Raw genomic sequence first — 24807 nt, forward strand, 5'->3', positions numbered from 1 at the left:
TGTGTGTGTGTGTGTGTGTGTGTGTGTGTGTGTGTGTGTGTGTGTGTGTGTGTGTGTGTGTGTGTGTGTGTGTGTGTGTGTGTGTGTGTGTGTGTGTGTGTGTGTGTGTGTGGTGTGTGTGGTGTGTGTGTGTGTGTGTGTATGTTGTGTGTGTGTGTGTGTGTGTGTGTGTGTGTCTGTGTGGTGTGTGTGTCTGTGTGTGTGTGTCTGTGTGTGTGTGTGTATGTGGTGTGTGTGTGTATGTGGGGTGTGTGTGTGGTGTGTGTGTGTGTGTGTGTGTGTGTGTGTGTGGTGTGTGTTGAAATGTCTGTTTTCTTTATTAGCCATGTGTTTTTCAGTTTTCCTGGCCACACTTAGAGTAAGCATTTGAGTCATGAACCTTACATTTAAATATTCTGGGATTCTTCTTTTTCCACGGATGACAAGTGTCCTGTCCTGTTTTGTTTTTCTCAAACTTGACACAGGTTATGATTTTCTGAGAAGAGAGAGCCTCAATTAAGAAAATATCACCATGAGATTGACCTATAGGCAAGCCTGTGGGGCATTTCCTTGATTGATCACTGATGTGAAAGGTGCCCATTGTGGGTGGGGCCGTCCCTGGGCTGGTGGTCTTGGGTTCTGTAAGAAAGCAAACTGAGCAAGCCAGGAGAAGCAAGCCAGTAAGGAGCACCCCTCCAGGGCCTCTGCATCAGTTCCTGCCTCTAGGTTCCTGCCTCCGGGTCCCTGCCTCAAGTTCCTGTCTCAACTTCCCTCAGTAACTGTGATCCAAGAGTTATAAGAGGAAAGAACCCCCTTTCTCCCCAAGCTGCATTTGGTCTGAGTGTTTTATGACAGCAATAGAAACCTGAACAAAGACAATTTGCAAAGGTCAATTTCCCCCCAGTGCACATTAATAATTCAGTTCTCCCACTTGAAGAAAATGAGTATTTGCCCTCACTGTTTGCATTACGAGCTGATGAATGCCTAAGTGAGTAGATAGCCAAGCCCCACTCTGTGTCCCTGTTAAAGTGGCATGTCATACAAATGGAGAAAGGTGTGAGAGAAGAAAAAAAAACACATTCGTGAGCAGAATAGGAAGGGAGATTGCTGCTTTATCTGGACTTTTCCTTAAATTGGGAAGGAAATTTGAATACGGTTTTAAGCAATTTTTAAAAGGAATGTGAATGTCTGAATCTGTTGAACAAATCATATTGTCAAGTAAAAAATGCAAGCAAAAAGAAATAAATAAACTAGCACCTCCTCCCCAAAAAAGTGTAAACATCCCGAAAAGAAAATGATAGATCCACGCGGCTTCCCTAATTAATGTTTTTCAGATCTTTGAGAATGGTGTGAGAGTAGTATTATTCAAACTCTACTCTAGTTAATAGAAGAAGAGAATGGCTGGGCAGTCAAGAGAGCTCGCTGCTCTTGCAGAGGACCTGAAGTGAATTCCTAGCAACCACCACGTTAGATGGCTACCAATGCCTTTAACTCTAGCTCCAGGGCATCCAGAGCCCTGTTTTGGGATATAGAGGCACCCGCATGCCTGTGCACATACACATAGACTCACACACACACACATAGACACACTCACACACACCTACAATAAATAATAAAAAAAACATAAAATGACAGCTTGATATGGTAATATGATAAAGATAAGAAAATTATGGGCCAGTATCTCTCATTCTCTAAACAAGAGAATCTCTATACAATATTCAGAAATGAATCCATTATTATATACCTAAAGGATTTTTTATCGCTATTACTTTGGCTTGGTCTGGGCAATGTTCAAAAATCAGTATTGTTCTGACTACCAACAGACAAAAAGGAACACCCCATGGTCAGCTTGTAAATGCAGATCACCATTTAATGAAATTCAACATCCATTTAAGCTGTAAGCAAAGGAGAAATAGTAAGGGGCCCCCAAGTTGTGAAATCAGTGCCTATCGAGAAATAAATACGGAAATTAACCCCACCGCAGATAGAAGATTTACCAAAGAGCATTTAAAGTTTTCTTGGGAGACTTCAGGGAACCAAGGAACCTAGACCAAGCACAAACAGAAGAAATGTTAATAAGGCATTTAAAGATTAAATGCCATAAGTGGAGCCCTTACGATCATATAATATCTAGAAGATATGATAAAATCTGGTGGACTAGCAAAAAAGGTGAGTTTAACAAAGGTTTCTGCATACAGCCTACATGAGTCCCACATATCTACAAGAGTTCCGTATCCATGAAGTCAACCAACCGTGGATAAAACATTTTAAGAAAAAAAATCATATTTCTACTGAAACATACAGATTATGTTCCTCATCATTGTTTCCTAAACAGTAAGCACCAGTTTACACAGTGTTGGATCTAAATAATCTGGAGGTAGCCTAAGATGTATGGGTGGATACACAAGCAGTTCACCATTTATATGAGGGTGTAAATTCTGGGTGTCCCAGAAACAATCTGCTTACACCGAGGTCCAGCTAGCTTACAAAATGCACCACTATTTGCCTGCAGCACATATTGGAAAATAATTTATGAACTACCATTTATAATAGCATAAACAAATGAAGGGGTGCACCATATTCCTGGACTAGAAGGCTCAATATTATTGTAAAGATGTCAACCCTCCCAGAAAAAAAAAATCTCTAGATTCAGTGCAGGTTCAATGAAAAAAAATCAAATAGACTCTTTTTGAATGGAAATGCACAAGCGTACCCTAACTTGTGCGCAGAAATTCAAGAGATGAAGAATAGCAAAGAACAGCAATCGAAGGACTAGGTTGATTGGCAGGATGAGCCATGAGGCCACAGGGTTAAAACCGTAGGGAGCAGTGCAGGGTAGAAGGAAGCCGTGGGCCTACATCCATACACATAGCCGCCCAACGGAAGTTAGACTTACTATTGCAATACAACAGAGGCTGAAAAGTCTGATTCTCAGTTGATTAAGTTGTTCAAAGCAGTCTCCCCCTCTCTCCTCAGGAGCATTTTTCCCTTGTGCTGAGGCATAAAAGTCAGTGGAGCTCACGACAGCGTGCCAGGTGTCAGAATCAACAGCACACCACACAATACCTCCACAGTCACACCGTCACCACCCACAGTGCCACTGGGAAATGCCAGAGCAGGTGTTAGGTGTTTGCCTTCCTAAGTATGGTGTGTGTGTGTGTGTGTGTGTGTGTGTGTGTGTGTGTGTGTGTGTGCATGCGTGCATGCGGAGAGAGAGAGACAGACAGACAGACAGACAAATAGACAGACAGAGAGACAAATAAACAGACTGACTGACTGACTGACTGACTGGCTGGCTGGCTGGCTGGCTGACTGACTGACTGACTGAATGACTGACTGACTAATTGACTCAGGAGTGGGTGTCCAACTAGATAGTTGGACATTTTACTAAAATAAAATACAAGTTAAGCCCCTTCAACCTAAAAGTTCAAAATCAGAAACATTGCAAAATTCTAAACTTTCATGTGCCAACCTTCTACAGCAAGTAAAAAAAAAAATTCCATACCTGACCGAAAAGGATAAGTTACAGTCAGAATAAAGGTGCACTAAAACTACTGCTTGAAATGAATTACCTTCAAGCCATACTTGCATGGTAGAAATGAGACACAAATGAATTGCATATGTGGAACTGAGCCCCAACCCCGAACCTCAATATGTGTGATGTGTGTGTGTGTGTGTGTGTGTGTGTGTTTGTGTGTGTGTATGTATGTATTCGTAGTTCTGGATTCTTCGCTGATATGTGCCTGTCAAGTTGGTCTTCAAGTGTGAAGTGTTTCTCAGAAACAATTACCTGCAGTTAGGAAGTAGCCATAGTTTTCAAGGCACTGCATGTGTCACCTCAAGTCTTTATGGCGAGTCTAGAACCCACAGTGTAGCCACACGTGATGTGAGTAAGGTTAAATGAGATCCTAAGGGTGGACTCCAGTCCTCTAGGTTTGGTTTCCTTATGATCTGAGAGGCATCTGGATTCCACCCATCTGAGAAAATAACTTTCCGATGTAGCTAAACAACTAACAGTCTTTCATTATGACAATCCAAGTAAACGAGTACACTGCACTGCCAACTTCTGTTTTAAGACAGAGGAATACATTATCTTGCCAGGTTAGAGACTGCCTAAACAAGTGTGCTCACTTGCAGGAAAAGCCTTGACAAACTTTGCCATCTTCCCACCCTGTAGAGACTCAGGGCAGGAAGAACGCCTTGCATGGGTATTTGTACACTGGGATCACACAACCTGAGTTCAAGTCCAGCTTCCCACCTCGGGCAGGCTACTCAACACCACCTTCCTCTCCCAGATGGAAATGCTGACACCAACCTCTTGGAATTGCTGTGAAATGTCCCTAAATCATTATGAAGGAAGCCGGAAGCCCTTAGAGCCCTTAGCTCCTGATACATTGTATTAGTGTAGTCATTGTGGGGCAAAGTCTAGAAAGTCATAGAAACATTCTTTTTAGGCAAAAATCTCTGTCCGAATAGAAATATGGCATAGCTATGTATAGTTGGGATTCTGAAAATATAAACTGTGATTCATAGTTATTAGCTGACTGTAGTTCTGGCAATAGATAAGAACGGAGCCCACCTGGTCAGCTTGAAGGTGTAGCTCAGCAGTAGGGCCCATGCTGGGCCTGCACAAAGCCCTCGGTTCCATCCTCAGCATCAAAAAATAGCCAAGGAAACAGATGCTGCTGTCCTTTTCTGTCTTCACAAAGTTGGGGAAATAAAAAATCGAAAAGCAGCCCTCCTGTGCTAACCTTGTATTCCAGATCACACTGCTGCAGAATGGACCTGAACAAGAGACGCTGGAAAGGCAAACAGCAAAGCTAGGAAGCTTGTTTCTGTGAGCTTGGCTCCACAAGACATTGTGAACTGGGGCCCTATTGTCCTTTAGGTAATAGGTAGTAGTTAGGGTATTAAGCTGTTCTGGGCAAAAGATCAGATTTCCATTCTTGGGTGTTTAAGGTGATAGGACACTAAGGTGAGAGCACTGACTGTTCTTCTAGAGGACATGGGTTCAATCCCCAGCACCCACCAACACGACAGCTCACAATTGTTCATGGCTCCAGTTCCAAGGGATCCAACACCCTCACACAGACACACATGCAGGCAAAACACAAAGGAAAAATAAACAATAGTTGGGAATTGGCAATAAAATACATTCTACATGCGCTGAAAATGTCATGACAGAGGTCATGAATAGAGCTTCGTGTACATGTGTTTTTCAGATCTCTACTTTACGAAATCATATCCTGTGTGCAGAAGCAATGAATACTTGTATGAGATTGGGCCCCCCTCCACTTTTCCATCATGGACAGGGGTGGATGGACGTGAGGCCCCATCCCTTCCTAAGGAGCTGTTATTTGCTGGTGGAAGGGCTGTTGTTTTTTCTAATGATGCAGTCCTGCATGGACTAGGTGGGAAGAAAGGAGGGAAGGATACCAGAGGGTAACGAAGGCAGTGTGAGTGTATATGACGATAGGTTGTGCATATGCATGAGTCTGTCAGAAGTAAAAGAGAAACATCATGTTGTACCATGCGCCTGTACTAGGCAGCCAGTGGAGGAGGGGGAAGGGAGGAGGAAAGAGATTGATGATGATGGTGATGATGATTGATTGTGACAATGATTGATGATGATGATGGATTGATGGATTGATTGATGGTGATGATGATGGTGGTGATGATGATGATGATGATGATGATGACAACACATCTTACTGAACTCAGAAGAGACAGCCATGACCACCCTATTAGAATCTGATAAAGAGCTAGCTTCCCTGTGCTAATTAGCTTAAAGACAGACAGTAGGAAAAGCAAACTGCGGTGTGAACATCCCTCCCGCCCTCACCGGATCATTCCTTGTGGAACTAGCTCCTCCTCTCAGTGGCTTTGTTCTTTTAATGGTGGACTCCAAGAATAGGCCAGTGTGATTTTCAAATATTCAGAGTCTTTCTTCCTCTAAAATCACTTAAATTCTGAAACTTTCTGCTTGGACTCTTAACCCACACGTGCAGCTTTGGAAAAGACTAATCAAAGATTAAGAATGACCCTTCTGGGCACTTTGTTGGACCTGCTTGAGGGAAGGGCCAAGACAAGACACGCCGTGGTTTTATGTATTCCTTTACTAACCTTCCTTCTCCCACAGACAGGAGAAGTTGGTTTGCTGGGCAACTGTGATTCCATCGTGTGTTGGCTGAGCTTTCTATCTCCCTACTGCAAAGTCACAAAGGGAAGAAGAGTTAGTAAGAGCATCCTTTGAATGTCCTTGTTTGGGGAAATAAAACACACATTAAAAACCCGAGTGAAGCACCCATATGTAATTCATGAGAAGGCTATAAAGCAAACATTATAACTGCATTCCAAGTCACTAACATGAAACACTGCTGCCAGCCCTTGGAAGCCCTTCAGTGCGTCTTTCGGAGATTAGTCCCCTTCCTGTGAGCGGTGACCACTGTCCTTATTTTTTTTATCATAAAGCATCTCCTTGCTTTGCTAGGCAGTAACCAGCTTAGATCCGAGACCGAAACCCATCTGTAGCTTTTGTCACCTTTTTGACGGTGACATTTCATACAAATGGAGTCCCACGCCTTTTGTCTAGCTTTCTTCACTCAACATTTCTTGTAAGATTCACTCGAGTGCTTACTTTTTATTTTAAAAATGACCAAGCGTATGAAAAGGTGAGAGGCATGCACATGAAGGCCAGAGGAGACAAGGAGGGCTCTACTTTGGCCTCTTCACCTCATTCCCTTGTGACTGAGTGCCTCACTGACCTGATTCGGCTGGCTTCCAGCAAGCCTCAGCAACCCTCCTGCCTCCGTTCATCACAGCTCTGAGGTCACAGGTGCTCATGTATTTTTACACGGGTGCTGGCAATTTGAGCCCAGGTCCTCATACCCGCTCAGCAAGCACTCTTACCCACTAGGCCATTATCTCCCCAGTCCCCTTCTGCAGCATTTAAATGTAAATGACACACCTCTCATTATGCATCTCTCAAAAAGGAAGAAATTTGTCCTATGTATATAACGTCCATTTTCATATGTAGCAAAGCTGAGAATAACTCCCAGTGAGCTCCAGTAGCCTCCTAGAACCATATTTCCCTAGCTAGCTCCCAAATGCTTTTCCAGCTGGTTCATTCCACTCGTGGATATACTTAAACATCTATGAATAACGTATTCTCAACTGCATGACTTACAACTTAGCTATATCTGTTAACATTCTTTCTATGCTCTGCCCAGCAGTTACATAGCAACAGCCAGGTAGGGACTGGTTAACCTGTCTGGCTCTCTCTGACTCTCTTTGCCCTTTTTCTTTATCTAGCCCCTTTCTCCCTCTATCTCATTCCCCATCCCCTTACTCTCTCCATGTGTTCCTAGCCAGTCTCACCTAGCCTCATCTCACCTCTCCTCTCCTCCTCCTCCTCCTCTTCCTCCTCCTCTTCTTCCTCCTCCTCTTCTTCCTCCTCCTCCTCTTCCTTCTCCTCCTCTTCCTCTCTCTCTGTCCCTCTCTCTCTCTCTCTCCCCCCTTCTCTATCCCCTCTCTTTCTCTGCCTCTACCCCCTTCTCAACTCCCCTTCCCATGCCCCAAAATAAACTCTATTCTATACTACACCCATCCCATCACAGGTGGTGACTCAGGAGGGATGCCTTAGCATGGGCCCACTGAGGAACCCCCTCCCACCACATCATACCACACTCCACAAAACATACCCTTGATTTTATAAAATACATCAATGTCCACTCCTTTTCCTCATACACATGCCCAGGACCAGGCTGAGAGGCCCTTTGCCTGCAGAGAAGAGAAAAACAGGCCTGTTAGTGACATCATCTAACATCAGTTATGGCCAACCAGAATTGTTAGTGGGCAAATGCTCTGTGGTGCTGGGTTACTTGAGGCTAAGGAACTCTACACTTTTGTATATTGGTGAAAGCCTCAGTGCTGAATGCACTGGTGAGCATCCAGCCTAGCTCACACACTGCAGCAAAAAGCTCCACTGACTTAGGCTTCCATCCCAGCCAAAGGCATACATGGAGATAGGCGCTTGAACACTTTCATTGGGAGTTTCTTCTGACCCAGACATAAAGGAAGACCTTGCCCCACTCCTGTGTGTCTACGGTCATCTCTCAGTACCTTTGGGGCATGGTTCCAGAACCCAAAGATGCCAACATCTAATCTCTTACATTCAATGGAATATTTTCACAGAACATGTACGTTTCTTGCTGTGCCCCTGACCCTACTGTTAGATGACACACAATACCAACTGCAATGGAAATGCTGTGTGTAACAGTGCTTATAGGGCATTATTTAGTAGATGGTGGCCAGGCCAGAAAAGGAGATTTGTCTCGTAAAGGAATGGGGCTTTGCTGGAAAGAAGAGTTTCAGTGGTCAAGGGAATGGAAGAGAGAGAAAAGGGAGGCAAATTTGACTGAAATTTATTACATTCATGAGTGAATCTGTCAAAGAATAAGAAAGTGGAAAGAGAAAAGGTCTCTACATGTTCAGTACAGACGCCATCTTTCTCTGGTTCTCTTTTGTCTGCACTTGCATCTGTTGAGTATCTGAAGTCTGTGCTTGTATTTATTTGTTGAGTATCTGTGGGCAACACTGCTCTGCAAGGTAGACACTTTCGACTGCGTAGATGAAGATGAGTTAAATCTCATTACAAAGAACAGGAAAAAAAACAGTCTCTGGCCTTGTGGGCCATGAAGAATTGACCCGACAAGCTATGATGACAACTACTTGTAAATAATAGTAAGAAGAAGGAGAAAAAGAGGAAAAGGAAGAGAGAAGAGGAGGGAAAGGGAGGAGGAGGAGGAGGAGGAAGAGGAAGAAGAAGGAGGAAGAGGAGGAGGAGGAGGAGGAGGAGGAGGAAGAAGAAGAAGAAGAAGAAGAAGAAGAAGAAGAAGAAGAAGAAGAAGAAGAAGAAGAAGAAGAAGAAGAAGAAGAAATAATTGGCTTACCACCTTAGCAATGAGTTTTGTTCATACATCTCTAGTACCTTCCCACCTAATAACAGCTGCAGGGGAATTCCTACCAGAGATCAGCCATCCAGGCATGGTTCTAGTTTAGATTTCAAAGAAATAAATATTGAACCCTCAACAATCAATCCCCCCACCCATGTATTAGAGGAACATCCACAGTATACGAATGTCTCTTCACAAAGGAAGAGAGAGAAGAGGGTTGTTCTGCCTGGGTGTGTTTGCAGCCTCCAGTTTAAGGAATCCCTGCTTAAGGGTAAGGCTAGTTTGTCTGGTATTTAGGGCAAGAATCTAGACAGTTTCTCACTACGTGAGGACCATTCAAGCCTGTTGGGAAATCCCTGCAGCTGACTGAGTCACAGAACCGTTATGACACCATGTGACTTTTTAGAAAGATGCAGGAAGAGAATAAGAGGGCGGGTGTCTTAGTCACTGCTCTACTTCTGTGGAGAAACACCAGAGAGAAGGCATTTATTTGGAGGCTTGCTTACAGTTTCAGAGGGTTCATCCATTATCCTCAGGGCAGGGAGCATGGTGGCACACATTGCACTGTAACAGTAGCTGAGAGCTTTACATCCTGATCTGCAGCCAGCAGGGGAGGGGGAGGGGGAGGGGCTGGGCCTAATGTGGGCGTTTGAATCCCCAAAACCCAACCCCAATGACACACTTCCTCCAACAAGACCACACCTTCTAATCCTTCTAATCCTTTCAAACAGTTCCACTCCCTGCTAACTAAGAATTCAAATACGTGAGCATATGAGGAGCAGTCTTATTCAAACTACCACAGTGGAATGTTGGCTCTCTGAGCTCATGTACTGGGAATTCTGCTGAAGTTGCTATTCTAAAACCATGGTAAGGGCTGTAAGACCACACCAAGAGAGCAGCAACCACAACTTGTACCTTATTATATAAGGAGAAGTCTTATCCCTCATTTCCTATGCGGGATTTCTACATATATTTAGCTTTCTGTCACTGTGACAAAATACAGGAGAGAATCAAGTGAAAATCCGGCAAGGTTGTTTTCACTCCCAGATTCAGTGTCTCAGTCGAAGATTCCTTGCCCCAATCAGGGTTGTGGCAAAACATCCCTGTATCAGAGGCAATGTGTCATAGCACAAAGCTGCTTTAATCACTAGAAAACAAACACAAAGAGGGGTGTTGAACATCCCAATGTCCCCTTCAAAGGCACATTCCCAAACAACCAAGTCCTCCAACTAAGTTCCAGCCCCCTACACATTCTACCACACACCCTTAGCATGATCAAGAACATGATTCAAGAAGCAAGCTGCCAACACATGAACCTGTGTTTCATGATCCTCCTATAACAGAAACATGTCCCACACTAGGCATGGTCATTCTGGAGATCACTTGGCCCAAGTCTACAGGTAAAGGTGTCTTTTTACATGCTAAATAAATGATTCAGTAAGGCCTTCCTTGGATAATTAAGCAATTGAAAATCTCTCTACCTAGCAACACTTGGGCTCTTGGCAGAAATATTTAGCTCTTCCGACCGACCACTCTTGGACATCTGATCTAGTGAGAGATAGTTTATTTGGCTTTTGTACAGATTGCCTTTGGACTCGAATGACTATTGAATGTGTTTATCATAGCATGCTATCTAACCATATACCACATGCTCACATTTCTCTTTCTTCCTTTTTAAATTTTTTTTTCTGTCTAATTTGCTGTGCTGGAGATTAAACTTTGTACTGATTAGCATGTCACGGAGCTGCATTCTAAGCGTTTGAAACCAGGTGCCACCGTATAGCCTAGGGTGACCTCAGACTCCTGCCTCTGTCTCCTGAGTGTGGGATTACAGTTGTGCTTCGTCTCATTGCCTGGTTGGTTGTTTTGTTTGGGGGGGGTCTTCCTAGGCTGTGGCTACTGCAATCATATTATCTTGGATGCTGGACAATCATATTACCTTTGACACTGGACAGGCAGCTGACGTGTGCTCACGGTACCGAAACTTGTTCTGTCACGCACAGATTTCTTGCTTAAATTTTCCTTTCCCTGGAGCTGGAAGATTCAAAGGGATCAAAACTACAGATTTTAATTGCAAGTTGACTATTTTAGGGAACGGCAGTAGAAGAGCGTGTGGGACTTCTACACAGCTCTTCATTTCTCAGTTGCCTCTCCCCTTAAATGTCTATTCCCCTCAGAATGTAATTTAAAGACAGTTGAGCAGGGTCTTCAACAGATATAGAATGTCCTAGAGGAGAAAAAAAAAATCTCAACAGGTTTCCACTCTGATACTCTTAACAGGACTAAAGAAGTTGTTCCACCATCAATACTGCCCCTCCCCAAAAGGCCTCAGGCCAGGCAGCAGGAGACAAGGCTTCAACACACACCTCTATCTCACACAGCTTCCCTCTCACCCCTGATAGCTCAGTATGCTTGGTAAACTTTGCTTGGAGGCCTGAGGACTCCAGATCCACAGACAGCTATCGTATGGCACCAGCGAGGAAAAGGGGAGAGGGAGAGACAGAGACGGGTGGGGGGCGTGCTACTGCCTGTGTGCAGGGCTTAAGTAGCCCCTGGGCCAAACCTAACACTTGCTGCTTTTAACCAAAAAGCAATCCCCAAGAGATTTGAAACATAACTGCCATCAGTTCTGAGGACACGCAGTGAACGCTGAGAAACTACCTCAAGCTTCACTGTGAGAAAAGCCCTTCAGGATGTTATCCTGGGGACCTAAACACAAAGGCTCAGAGAGCCAAGTTATAAATAAACAAACAAACAAACAAACAAATAAAGTGGTTGAGAGGAGATAGACCCTGAAAGGGACTGATAGCTTTAAAGCAAAAATAAAAAGACATGCAGAACACTGTGCATAGTACATGGTGGTTTTTAATAATGTCTTTTTACACATACACACATAGTGTGTGTATGTGTGTGTGTGTGTGTGTGTGTATGTGTGTGTACCTCCCCCATATATGGGAGCCCTGGGGAGGCCAGAAGATGACATCAGATCCTCAAATCCCTTGGAGCTGAAGTTGTGGGAGCTTGTGTCACCCAACATGGGAGCCCAACCTGGGCCTCTGGATGTGCTTTTAACTGCTGAGCTGTCTCTCCTGCCTCTACACACACACACACACACACACACACACACACACACACACCTTTATCTAATTTTATAACATTTACACCCAAGCATTCCCTGTGAGGTCCCTCAGACTCACACTGCCCTGTTGCCCTAATAAGAATGACTCCTACATTTTAAAATAAGTTCTCTTGTTGTAAAGTAAGTCCTTACTAAGTTTCTTTTTCGTCCATATAGAAATAATACCTGCTTGCGGGTTGTTGCCAACCAGCTGACAATATGAATTTCTGTGTCTTTCGTTTTACTGGCTCTGCTCTACTCAGTTCTGCTTCTTACTTCCCAGAGACAAAGCCACCCCAGGTAGACGGCCTGTCCTCCGGCCTCATCCCCCTGTGCTTTGGGAGAGCATAGTGCATTTTACATGGTTCCGCCCCAGTGAATGGCTCCTTGTCTATAAGGTTTCTTCATTTCTCTCCTCTCCTTTTCTTGTTTTTGTTCCACTGAAAACCAAGATTACCTGGTAAAGAAAGCTGGGCTAGCAGCCCTGGTTAAAGAAGGGGAAGCCATGTTTTCTCTTTCCTCTTCACTGAACCCATAGCCCCATTTCCTAGTTCAGTAATAGGCCAGGCCTCAGGTCTGGAAGGGGTCGTCTGTAACAGGCGGCTCACTTAACTGCACACAGGAGCCATGATATGTCTTTGGCCTTGCTCAAGCTGAGCTCTCCCTTTGAAAGGACGGTTGACAGTGAGGTAAGAGGAGAGGCTTTGTGGATAGCTTGTGAAGAGAGATCCTAGGGAAATGGCACCTTAGAAAGAGGAGTCATCTGAGGATGAAGTATTGACGGCACTTCCTGTACTGTTCAACCGCAAATACTTGTGCCCTCAGAGGGGTGGGGCTGGCTTAGAGGATAACATATTAGACACACAAATGTCAGGAACTTTCACCAGGATCCCCAGAACCTACATAAAGCTGGACACAGTGGTATACACTTGTAATACTGCACTTGTATATGGACAGGAGAATCAATCCATGGAGGCTCGTGAGCCAGGTAGTCTGTAGCACACTGAAGCAAACAACAGGAGATCCTTCCTCAGACAAGGTGGAAGGCAAGGACTAACGCCTGAGGTTGTCAAGCATTCCCCACCCCTCCCTCCCTCTCTCCCTCACCCCCTCACTCTCAGAAGCACACAAGATTCTAAAGAGAAACTTGACTTCCCTTGTTAAAGTCTTACTGTTTCCATATACCATATAATTATTCTCACAACGGTATGATGTCCTGGGGAGAAGACAGAAACCTTGGAATTTCTACTCTTACACTTGAGCTGTGTATCTCTGAGCAGTTCAGGGTTAGGCCTCAGGCACCAGGGAACATCTAGGGCTCACCTCTCTGTGTAGTTCATCTGTAGAGTAGGTGTGATCCCGGAACCAGAGTAAGGATCAGTTAACAACGGTAACTTTCTACCCTTCTCAAACGCTGTGTGCATCGCCCTTGTGAGCACAGAGTTCTGAACCAGCAAATGAACAAAGTCACCTTCACTTTGAAATTGGTAGTGGGTGGAGAAATAGTATTTTCTCATTTAGACTATATATGTATTGTGTAGATCTGTATTTTAAAAAATAACATTGGTTGTTAAAACCAGAGCACTCTGCATGCTAAAGAACTGCTCTACCAAACTACGTTGTCAGAGAGTGTGAGCCTAGCTATGCCTGACGAAGACCCAGCAAGCTTTGCATCAAACTCCAGATGCTCAGGTCCCACTGAAGAATTGTGGAATCAGATTGGCCAGCGTGTGTGGTGGTGGTGGTGGTGGGAGGAGGGATTTGACTAATGTCCCAGAGAGAGGCTTCCAACAAGGCCTCACTTCTGGCCCACTGGTTCTCATTCTAAATGCTACTGGTGTGTGTGTGTGTGTGTGTGTGTGTGTGTGTGTGTGTGTGTGTGTGTGTGTGTGTGTGTACACCTAACTAATCTGTATGTAGCTTTGCATAAGAGAGTTCCTCTGTTCTGTCACTAGTGTGCCCCCAAAGCCATAAGTAGATACATTTCTGAAGGATGCCGAAGGACTCAGCTAACACAAGCCACTGAAATAACTCCTCCTCTCTGCCCCACATTTACCAGAAACCGAAGAGAGGCGCAGGTGCTGAAGGGACTTCCTTCCCTCCACAGGCTCCCAGCATCCCTCCTATCGGCTCTTTGTGTCTATTTCCCCTTCACTGGTCCTCATTACACCCACTCCCTCTCCAGCTCCACCTTCCACAGACCTGACTCAGCTGGAGGAGCACTTGGCTTGGGAAAAGTCCTTTCCTAAGAGTGGCTTCGCCCACATGAAGCTACATGGAAAGATGTCCCCTGGAAGCTATCCACCGTTCCTCAGATAGTCCCCTGGAGATCCCAGGGACTATGCCAATACAGAGTGCTTTTCAAGAGATAAATATCCAAATGTGTACCTCAGTTGATACCTTTTACATTGGAAAAGCAAGGAGACCCCGAGTGAACATCAACAATGAGGCAGATCATTGAAATGCCAGCCTGTCTGCAGGGAGCAACCATCTTCAAGGGCACACCTCTGACCAGAGCCTGGGGAGAGGCTCGCTCAGAGTCCTGGTCCCTTTATTCAGTAGTCACGTGGCTGGCAAAATGCTACAATTCTTCATGATGAAGCATCTGTCCTAAGTCGGGGAGTCAGAAGTCAGATTCAATAAATATACCTGTCTGAGAGATAATTAAAAGTGTATTTCAAAAATTTAAATATATCCTGGTTGCATGTCTTTCCAAAGTGTTAAAATACTAACTGGTGTGTCGTTAGCTTACCATGAGCTAACCATAAGTCATAGGCTTTCAGTAGATCGCAGTATCTGTGAACGTGTGGACCCTTTCGGGGTGAGGAGAAAGATGATGGTCACCATTCACACTTTCCTGTCTGACTCTTGCTTACAGCTCTGGAAAGGAAGATATCGATGAGGCAGAGCAGAGAGGAGCTGATCAAGCGAGGGGTCTTGAAGGAGATCTACGATAAAGGTAAGAGGCAGACGGCTGTTCACAGTCCAGGACCCAGCCAGGTGTACCTTGTCCTTGCTGGGTTTGTATTTTGCTTTGTGCATCGCTTTATCAAATGTTACAGTAAAACCTGGTGATGCTACAGGGAGGAGAGCAAAGCAGAGGGCACTACAGACATCAATACTGGAGAAAAAAGAATATGATGCTACCAAATCACACACACACATACATACACACACACACACACACACACACACACACACACACACACACACACAGACAGGCAGACACACACACACAGACAGGCAGACACACACACACAGACAGGCAGACACACACATAAACAGTCAGACACACACACACACACACACACACACACACACACACACACACACACACACAGAGGTAGGTAGGCCCTGGCACTGAGACAAATGTACTTGCCCATGTTTGTGGGAGCTCCCAAGACAAACATTTAAAAGCCATAACCCCATAGGATTTTTCTAGCAGATTTTTTTTCTCTCTTGGAACCTTGACATCTCTCTCCACAACAGGAAGAAATATAAAATGGCAAGATTGTAACCAAACTGGAGGAGATGAATGACCTCACAGTAACAGGCCTTCGCTCTCCTTCCCTAATAGCTGATATTTGATGTTGAGCCTGCTCGCAAAGAGCTCTTCCCCCACTCTCTCATCTCCCTGTCCTTGGCTTTTCTTTCTCCTCCCCCTTTTTGTCCTCCCACTCTGACGACACTGTTCCTCTCAGGGTTGTGTGTGAGACAGCCAACCCCTGCTCTTGTTCAGCTGTCTTAATGTGAGACATTTGACCTCACGGGTTCACCCAGAAGTGCTTCTGTGAGCAGGGTTCCGCAGTCAGCTGTTGTGATTTTTGTGGGTCTCCTCCAAGCCCCGAGGGTTCCAGTAGGTAAAGTCAGCTTGTGTTTCTGAGTCCTGGCGCACCTACCTGACTTCCCTGACTCAGCTGTTTTCTGCTTCGTTACGCACAAGGCCTTATTCGTCTTCTTAGTTCGGGTTATGTTGCTATGATCTAATGCCATGACTTGGGGAGGAAAGGGTTTATTTAGCTTATACCTCCATATCACTGTTCATCATCTAAGGAAGTCGTGATAGGAGCTGAAGCAGGGCAGGAACCCAGAGGCAGGAGCTGATGCAGAGGCCATGGAGGGGTGCTGCTGACTGGCTTGCTCCTCCTCGTTTGCTCAGCGAGCTTTCTTATGGAAGCCAGGACCACCAGTGTAGGGATGGACCCACCCACAATGGACTGAGCTCTCCCCCATCAGTCACTAATTAGGAAAATGCCCCACAGGCTCGCCTGCAGCCTGATCTATGGAGGCATTTCCTCCATTGAGGCTTCCTCCTCTCAGAAGACTTTAGCTTCTTGTCAAGGTGACATAAAAGTAGCCAGCCCACTCTCTGTGACGTGTCACCTCATCCGTCACCATTATGGGCCTTCTCAGCAGTATACTCGAAATGTTTAATCGTGGCACAAATTGCCAGTCTGAGAGTCGAGTAGAAGATGGCACACACACCATAGCCCCTGCCCTGGTGACAAGAGACACTGGAGAGATGTGACACTTTACTCTTTCACACTAGGCTAAGTACCTGAGCTTCCCTAAACTGAGATACATGATCCACTTCTACCTGGAGGAGGCTGAGCAGTAGAACATATCTTCTCTCCAGGGGTAGAGATCCTTCATTTTGTCGGTTTTCCCCAAAGTGACACTTTTTAGACAGTCCCTAAATGCTGCCGGGTATTAACCTTCATCAGCGCAATTCACCACAAGCTCCTCTCCACATCCACTCCCCAGGAGAGGCAGCAGATGCCTGACTGCAGGTGTAATGTGAGATAATCCACAGCAGCGAGGGCTTAGCCACCTTGCCCACAGCCCAAGATGGCTCTGATGCAGTTAGTCAGTTCTTTCTGTCCTCTCTCTTCCTTTCTCTCCCGCAGCCTTCCCATCTCCGTCTGCAAACACCTTAGACACATTAGTTAGGGTGACTATTGTTAAGCGAAGCAGAGAACACTTTCTCCTGTAGCTCCCTGGATTAAGGGTGATGTCCAGACCTCCCCAAAGGAGCTGCAGATGGTTGAAGCAGACATTATGCTTTGTACTGAAAGAAGCACAAGGCTGTGGGCACAGGGTCTGCCAGACTGCAGTGGTCAGAAGTCAAGAGTGAGGGATGCCAGGGTTATGGCTGTGGTCTCTGTGGGATGCTACAGGGCGATTTCTGACATGCACTCAGTAAGTAACTGGCATAACTGAAAGGATCAGCCTAGCTCTCTGTCACTGGCACAAGAACTCTGTTTTATCTTTCTCTTTGCAGTTAGTGTTGTCTTCCCATTCTGCTTGTTGGCCAAATGTCCTCACTGGCTATAAACTCCAGGACAGCAGGGGCTTCGGAAGGCTACTGCTGGAACTTCTAAGCTCCTAATAATGTCAGACAGAGAACAGACTCTCCAAAGGGGTTATTAGCTCTGTGATGGCAGAGAGAGAAGGACAGACAGAATGACAGGGAGGCAGAGTGAGACAGACAGAGAGACAGAGAGCCTGGCTATATGCAGACATGTGTGCATATGAATGTGCATGGGCAAAAACTCCAGCTGGGCGTGGGGGTGCACGCCAATTATCTTAGCACTTGGGAGATAGAAGCAGGAAAATTAGGAGTTCAAGGCCAGCTATGCCATATAACATAGAGAAAGTTCACCTCGAGTTATATAAAACCTTATCTAAATAGTACAATGATGGGTGGTGGTGGTGGTGGTGGTGGTGGTGGTGGTGGTGGTGGTGGTGGTAGTGGTGGTGGTATGGTGGTGGTGGTGGTGATGGTGGTGATAGTGGTGGTGGTGGTGATTAAACTCCACTGAACACATAGTAATCTGTAGTAATGTGTTTGCTAAGGCCTAGGCTGATAAAAGCCTTTCTCTTAGTCTTTTATAACTTTATCGTATTATGTCAAGCCATCAGGGGGAGTGTAAACCCTAAATTACATTATCTGGATTCAGGTATAACCCCGGCTAGGTGAACTGTTGCATACCTGGAAACCAAGCTACCGTCATGACTTTAGATAAGGTCCTTAACTTCTATGTCTTTCTATTCTTCTAATCTCTAAGTGTGGATAATATTGTTTGGATATTTGACTGCATGAGATAATATGAGTTAGAACCTTAGTAAATATACAAACACTCAAAAAAAAAAATGCTAGCATGTTCTCATTACCGCCTCCCTATCACCAAATCTTACATTGTTTCAAACCCTTTCTACCCTCACAGAACTGATTATTCTAACCCTTTTACTGGGGAGACACACACACACACACACACACACACACACACACACACACACACACACACACACACACACACGCACGCACGCACGCACGCATCTCCTTACCCAGACTGGAAGCCCACAACAGACCACAGTGACAATTACGAGTCTAACTTAGTGAACCAATGAAGGGGTTTTGGAGTTCTTTACAGGGGCATGCTCGATGGGTTACTTACAGGGATGACTCAAAGGCAGTTGCACCACTGAGGAGACCAGCCTGGGTGATGGGCAGTGACGCTGACTCACAAAATCTGAACCCCTGAAGCTGTCTAAACCACCTTCAGGCAGCTGAACAGTCCTGAGACCTCCTCCAGGCAGCTCTGGGGAGTCTCCTCACCCAGTGTTTTTTACTCTTTCTACAATCTTGAGATATTTACTGCTTCCATAACCTTGAGGAGGAGCTCCTGTGAATCGTGTAGGTTTCCTCTTTCCCAGGCACATGAAGTGGTTTTACTCTCTGAGTCTCAGGAACGCCCTACCTCCTTGAACAGGGAGTGTTTCAACTCAAAGGAAGCAGCTGGAGAACACCAATGTTGTCAACCGGCCCCAGAATCAGGAAGAGTAGATATCCCAAGGACTGGGGAGGGGGTTCAGTGGGCGAGAGCTCTGGCTGTGCGAGAATGAAGACCTGAGTTCAGATCCCCAGTGTGCATGTAAGGTATTAGATATGGCCATGCATGCACTCCTGGAACCCTAACCCTGGGAGAAGGGGAGGAACAGGAGAATCACCAGAGCTGGCTGGCTACCCAGCCTCTCCAAAGAAGAAACAGAAACAGAACACAAGCTCTAAGGTCAGGAAGGGACTCCCCATCCTTCTCTTGGGTCCATGAAATGTCACTGGCAATTATTTAAATAGATAAACTTGTGCCTTATATTTTCTATAGATGGACATCCGTTCCTTACTTTCAGATATTGTCAGTGTCGCAGGGGTAAACTATTTAAAAACAGAGTTGTAGACTGTGCAGATGGCCCAGTCAGTAAAGTGCTTGCCTTGTAAACATGAGGACCTGAGTTTGACCTCCAGACCCTGTATGAGAAAGGAAGGTCTGATAGTATACACTCGTGGTCCCAGCACTGGGAAGTCAGAAGCAGACAGCTCTCTAGGGCTCCATGGTTGGCCAGTCCAGCCTGCTTGGGGAACTGTAGGCCAGTGAGAGACCCTGTCTCAAAACAAGGTAGACCTTTCATGAAAATGGCACTCAAGGTTGTCCTGTGCCCTCTACATGTAGCACACACATATGTGCATCCACATTCACATACACCTACATACACATGAACACACACACACACACACACACACACACACACACACACAGGCTCTTTGGCCATTAGTATTACAGTGACCCTATCTCTCATGCAAAACAAGGCCCTCTATTAGCTCTTAGTCACAGCTCCAGCTGTCAGTCCAAAACAGAGACAAGGCAGCTGACGCCTAGAGCTGAGATGGTCTTCAATGTTCTCCACAAGTCCATGTGTTGGCTTGAGTCCAAATGCCAGAGCTATTGGGAGACAGTAGAACTTTGGAGGTGGGGCATAGTGGGAGGAAGTAGGGCCATTGAAGGGTACTGTTAAGAGGTCTATGGGGTTTGTTTACATTGAGCTATAAGCTCTCTCTCTGAAGTCCAGCATATCCAGAATTCACAGTCCTCCTCCCTTAGCCTCCCTCCTGATGGGATTATAGGCCCACCATGTCCATCTCTTTAAAGGGCATTTTGTAACTCCAGCCACTTCTCCCGTCTGTGTCTGCTCCCTAGCCAGCCTGAGGTGAGCAGCTTTGTCATTTGGCATATTTCCCCCACCAAAATATGGCTCCTTGCCACAAGCCCAGAGCCACACCAGTGGAAGGAAACCGCTGAACTGAGAGCCAAACACGCCTTTCCTCCCTCGAGTGGGTCTCCTCAGTATTTTGTGGCAGTGGAGAGCTGACTGACCCACCCATGTCACACCCAGTGAGCACAGACTCATAATGGCCTCGCCAAGGACACCTCCCACTCGCTTGGAACTGACAGGAACTCTGGGAGGCTTTGCATAGCGGCCAGCAGAGGACCTCAGAAACATCGCAGTTAGAAGCCACTGGAGAAATGTAAACAGTTACTACAGCATGGGATTTGCAGAATGCAAGCCACTCACCAGTAGCATGATGCTGTGACTTGTCACTGGATTTCCCATTACCCCTGTGACTTGCATCATGTAGAATGAGACTGTTTCATTCCCATGAATGTGTTTCTTGTGGGAAGGAAGGAGAGAGGGAAAAGGGAAGGGAAAAATATGAAGAAGAGAAAAGAAAAGGAAAGAGAGGGGAGGGTCCAGCTCTCTGCTCCTGAGTCATGTGACACCCAGCCTGCATTGTCAGACAGGCTTGCCCCTTTCTTGTGGCAGGCTACAATGACACAGATGAGGCTACCACAGCCCAGCCAGAAGGGTCTGTCATCCTTGGGTACAGAGGATCCCACGTGGAGGGAAAAGGAGGTCAAGAGGATGTGTCTCCTTCCAGGAAAGAATAGAACTGACGGGGTGCCTATGAGCAACATGGCGTCCCAGAATGTGCTAGAATTTAAGATAGCATTTTACACCAAACAATAAAATACATCAGGCTGAGAGTTTGGGGATTTTTTCCCCCTGTTGTTCTCTTTTTGTTTGGAGGGTTGTTTTTTTCCTTATTCAAGTGAAAAACATCTTTGGAAGAGTGGTTCTCAACTTTCCTAACACTGCAAACCTTAAATACAGTTCCTCATGTTGTGGTGACCCTCCAACCATAAAAGTATTTTGCTGCTACTTCATAACTGTATTTTTCTACTGTTATGAATCATAATGTAGATATGTTGTATGTGACCCCCCCCAAAGGGGTTGTTACCCACAGACTGAGAACCAGGGCTTTGGAAGGTGTTGCATGCCAAAAAAAAAAAACAAAAACAAAAAAAGCTCTCAAAATGGATGCTTTCCACCACCACCTCCTGCCTCCAGCCTGATATTTAAATTAAAAGGTCATCATCGTCTTTTCCAAATGGAAATAATAAAAGTTCTTCTCTGTATTACAGGAGACAAATATTTTCTGTGGCCTTCTGAAATTCTCTTTTTTATCTGGTACCCCAGGTGCATGGACTTTTAAAGTCCTCAGCTTATGGGAAATGTTTTTTCCCAACCTTTAGCAGGCACTGCAGTTTGTCCCATTTTAGCTACTCTGATGTGGAGCTTACAAATGGCATCTACGGGAAGCTGAGATCCGTAGTAACCGTATGAAAATGAAGAGAGCATTTGCTTTCAGGAATCCAACATAGAACCGAGTGGGGCAGCCCGGGACTTCTTACAATGAAGCTGCTTGTGCTCCTTCACTGGGGTCTTGTCAACAAAATCCACCTAATGATACCAGAAATTCCATTGACGTGCATGAGAAGCTGTTTAAATGATAAAGAAGACAAAGAGATCTTGTCATTAAAAGTTCCCTTAAAAGGGGCTCGAGACCCCATATGAACAACAATGCCAAGCAACCAGAGCTTCCAGGGACCAAGCCACTACCTAAAGACTATACATGGACTGACCCTGGACTCTGATCTCATAGGTAGCATTGAATATCTTAGTAAGATCATCAATGTAAGGGGAAGCCCTGGGTCCTGCTAAGACTGAACGTGATTGTTCGGGGGAGGGTGGCAATGGGGGGAGGATGGGGAGGGGAACACCCATTAAGAAGGGGAGGGGGAGGGATTAGGGGGATGTTGGCCCGTAAACCGGGAAAGGAAATAACACTCGAAATGTAAATAAGAAATACTCAAGTTAAAAAATAAAATAAAATAAAATAAAAAAATTCCCTTAAGCTGAGGCTGGAGCCGTAGCGTGAATGGTTAAGACTCTACTCTGCTCTTCTAGGGGACCTGAGTTTGTTTCCCAGCACCCATGTGCTCACAGCCGCCTTAACTCCAGCTCAAAGAGAAATACCACAGGTTGACCCTGACTTCACCTTCTGTGAAGAGTAACCACGCCCTTTTCTGGCCTCTGCATGCACCTGCATGTGTATATGCACACACACACACACACACACACACACACACACACACACACACACACACGTAAATCTCTTCTTAGGCAACACCATATTCTCAGGGGAAAAAAAAGTGCTGGAGCCAGAAGCATGAACAAATTAGTGTTATGCCTTAGTGTGACTCACCAATGAGTGAGTGCACTGTGGGCATCATGGATTAGCTGGCCATAATGTCATGTTGCAGGCATGACTCTAGGACACATAAGTCGTAGTAAGATGGGACAGGCTCCCTGGCTAGCCCAACTTGCAGCTGTGGCGGTAGACACAGTAGAGGGCTTGGCAGGTACAGTGAGGAAAGTAATTAACTTTCACACAGCACAGGGCACGGAAGTGTCTCCACAGACCAGGGTCTCTCGTAAGGCGCCTGGCAGGAAGGAGTACGTGGGGGATGCTGAAGAATGGGGAGGGATCCTCCTAGAGAAGATGGGAAGGGGAGAGGGTGGTTAAGATGAAAGCCCAGCACAGCTAGAGGTACCATGTTGAGAAAATGAAATAAGAATTAATGTCCTCGAGGCCAGACCAGTCAGAAGGACAGATTGGTGTCTAGCTCGATTGTCATCAGAGAGGCTTCATCCAGCAACCGATGACAACAGATAGAGAGACCCACAGCCAAACATTAGGCAGAACTGGGGGATACTGTGGAAGATGGAGAGAAAGGACTGTAGGAGCCAGAGGGGTCAAGGACACCACAAGGAAATGCACAGAATCAACTAACCTGGGCCCACAGAGGCTCACAGAGACTCAGTGGGACTGACTGAGGCCCTTTGCACATGTTACAGTTGTGTGGTTTGATCTTCTTGTGGGACTCCCAACAGTGGGAACAGGAGCTGTCTCTGACTCTGTTGCCTGCCTTTGGGACCCTTCCCCCCTACTGTGTTACCTTGTCCGCCTTTATAGACGAGAAGGTGCCTAGTCTCACTGCAAGTTGATATGCCATGGCTGGTTGAAAGCCATCAAGCCAGCTCTTTTCTGAAGAGAAACAGAGAAGGATCTGATGGGTGAGGAGGGAAGATAGAGGGAGAGGAAGTGGGAGGAGAGGAAGGAGGGGAAACTGTGTTCTGAGTGTAAAATAAATAAAATTAAAATAATTTTTTTTCAAAAAAAGAATTAATGTCTTCCTGCCTGCGTAGTAAGGAGTCAGTCAGGTCACATCAGCTAGAGCCCTGTGCTCTTTCAGTGTCTTGTTTCCCTAAGGGCATTTGGGGAGCTTTAGGAGAGCTTCCCAGACAGTCAGATTCATGGCCTCATCGTTCATCCTGCAGAAGAGGATGACTAGGAGATAGTCCAAGCCATGAGTCAGGGAGTCCAGTCAGCCATAGTCACAGGGATTCAGAGGACATAGTCGTGGGTGGAAGGAGCAAAAGTCATAGGCCTAAGAGAGACATCAGACTAGAAAGTTAGAAAAGATGAGATCAGATGGACCCTCAGACTTGGGGGAGTGTGAAGGAAGAAGAATAAAGGGGTGTAGGTAACCAAGTGGGCAGGAACAGGGACCATTCGTGGAGCTGGGAACCAGGAGAGGTGAATTTAAAACATACTACCACGGTGATTAATTCACGGACTGAGCTATCCGGCTGCCTAAGTAGACTGTCAAACAGATACTAAGCTACAGAGTGAGTCTGGCCTAACTGTTGTTTGGGATACATACGTGTACGTGTGCCTGTGCCTGTGCCTGTGCGTGTGTGCGTGCGTGCGTGCATGAGTGTGCGTGTGTGTGGTGACAGAAACATGCACTGTCTGGCCCCTAGCCTGCTCCATTGATGCAGCTCAGTGGTCTCCTCATGTCCCTGATAGCTCAATAGAATGGTGACCATTAAACTCTATTCTGGCCCTCGCTTGTTCTTTCGTGAAGTTTTTAGAGGAGTAAGGGACTGTCCAACTTAAGCTATATTAGGTCTTCATTCACCTAAAATGGAAGTGAACAGCTATGCACTACGGTCTCCACCATACATAAACCTTGTCCTGCTCTTCACTCTCCCTTGATGTGCTGTGAATGCCCAGCTCTTCTTCATGTGCACCTCTCCAGATCACCAGGGAGAACTGAGCTTCAGGAATTCCTCCAAAGGCCGTGTCTCCTGTATAGCCTTATGTTGCTCACAACCTCCACCCTCATGCAGAACACATCACCTTCCCAGGGATCCTAGCTTCTCACCATGAGAGCATTTCCAAGAGTAGACTACTCCCCGCATCGCAGATCAGCTCAGTGACACTCTTTAACCCTCTATGGAAAATCATCACATACGCCTTAGAAACATCATTAGGATTTCCAAGTCTGCTTTCTAGAACTTTGGACAACAATGGGAACATCTGTGATGGTAGATTAGTCCCTAACTCCATGGAGTCAGAATACTGCATGTGGGTGTCCTGTTTTAAGAGGTTGGCTTAGTGTCTGGACAGAGTAAGCCCCTGCTGCTGTCTTGCTACAACTCTAGCCAGTA

General features: G+C 45.8%; 1 protein-coding gene across 10 annotated transcripts in view; it reads left to right on the forward strand.

Moving 5' to 3' along the window:
• The window catches only part of Phactr1 (phosphatase and actin regulator 1), a 474784-nt gene that overhangs the window by 353443 nt on the left and 96534 nt on the right, over positions 1-24807 (forward strand). For all 10 annotated transcript variants that reach the window (XM_032884873.1, XM_032884876.1, XM_032884872.1 and 7 more), the window contains one exon: positions 14930-15010. In XM_032884873.1, the coding sequence (XP_032740764.1) occupies positions 14930-15010 (81 nt within the window). The remainder of the gene's footprint in view (positions 1-14929; positions 15011-24807) is intronic.

Source organism: Rattus rattus, chromosome 14, assembly GCF_011064425.1.
Source record: "Rattus rattus isolate New Zealand chromosome 14, Rrattus_CSIRO_v1, whole genome shotgun sequence".
Classification (NCBI taxonomy): Eukaryota; Metazoa; Chordata; class Mammalia; order Rodentia; family Muridae; genus Rattus; species Rattus rattus.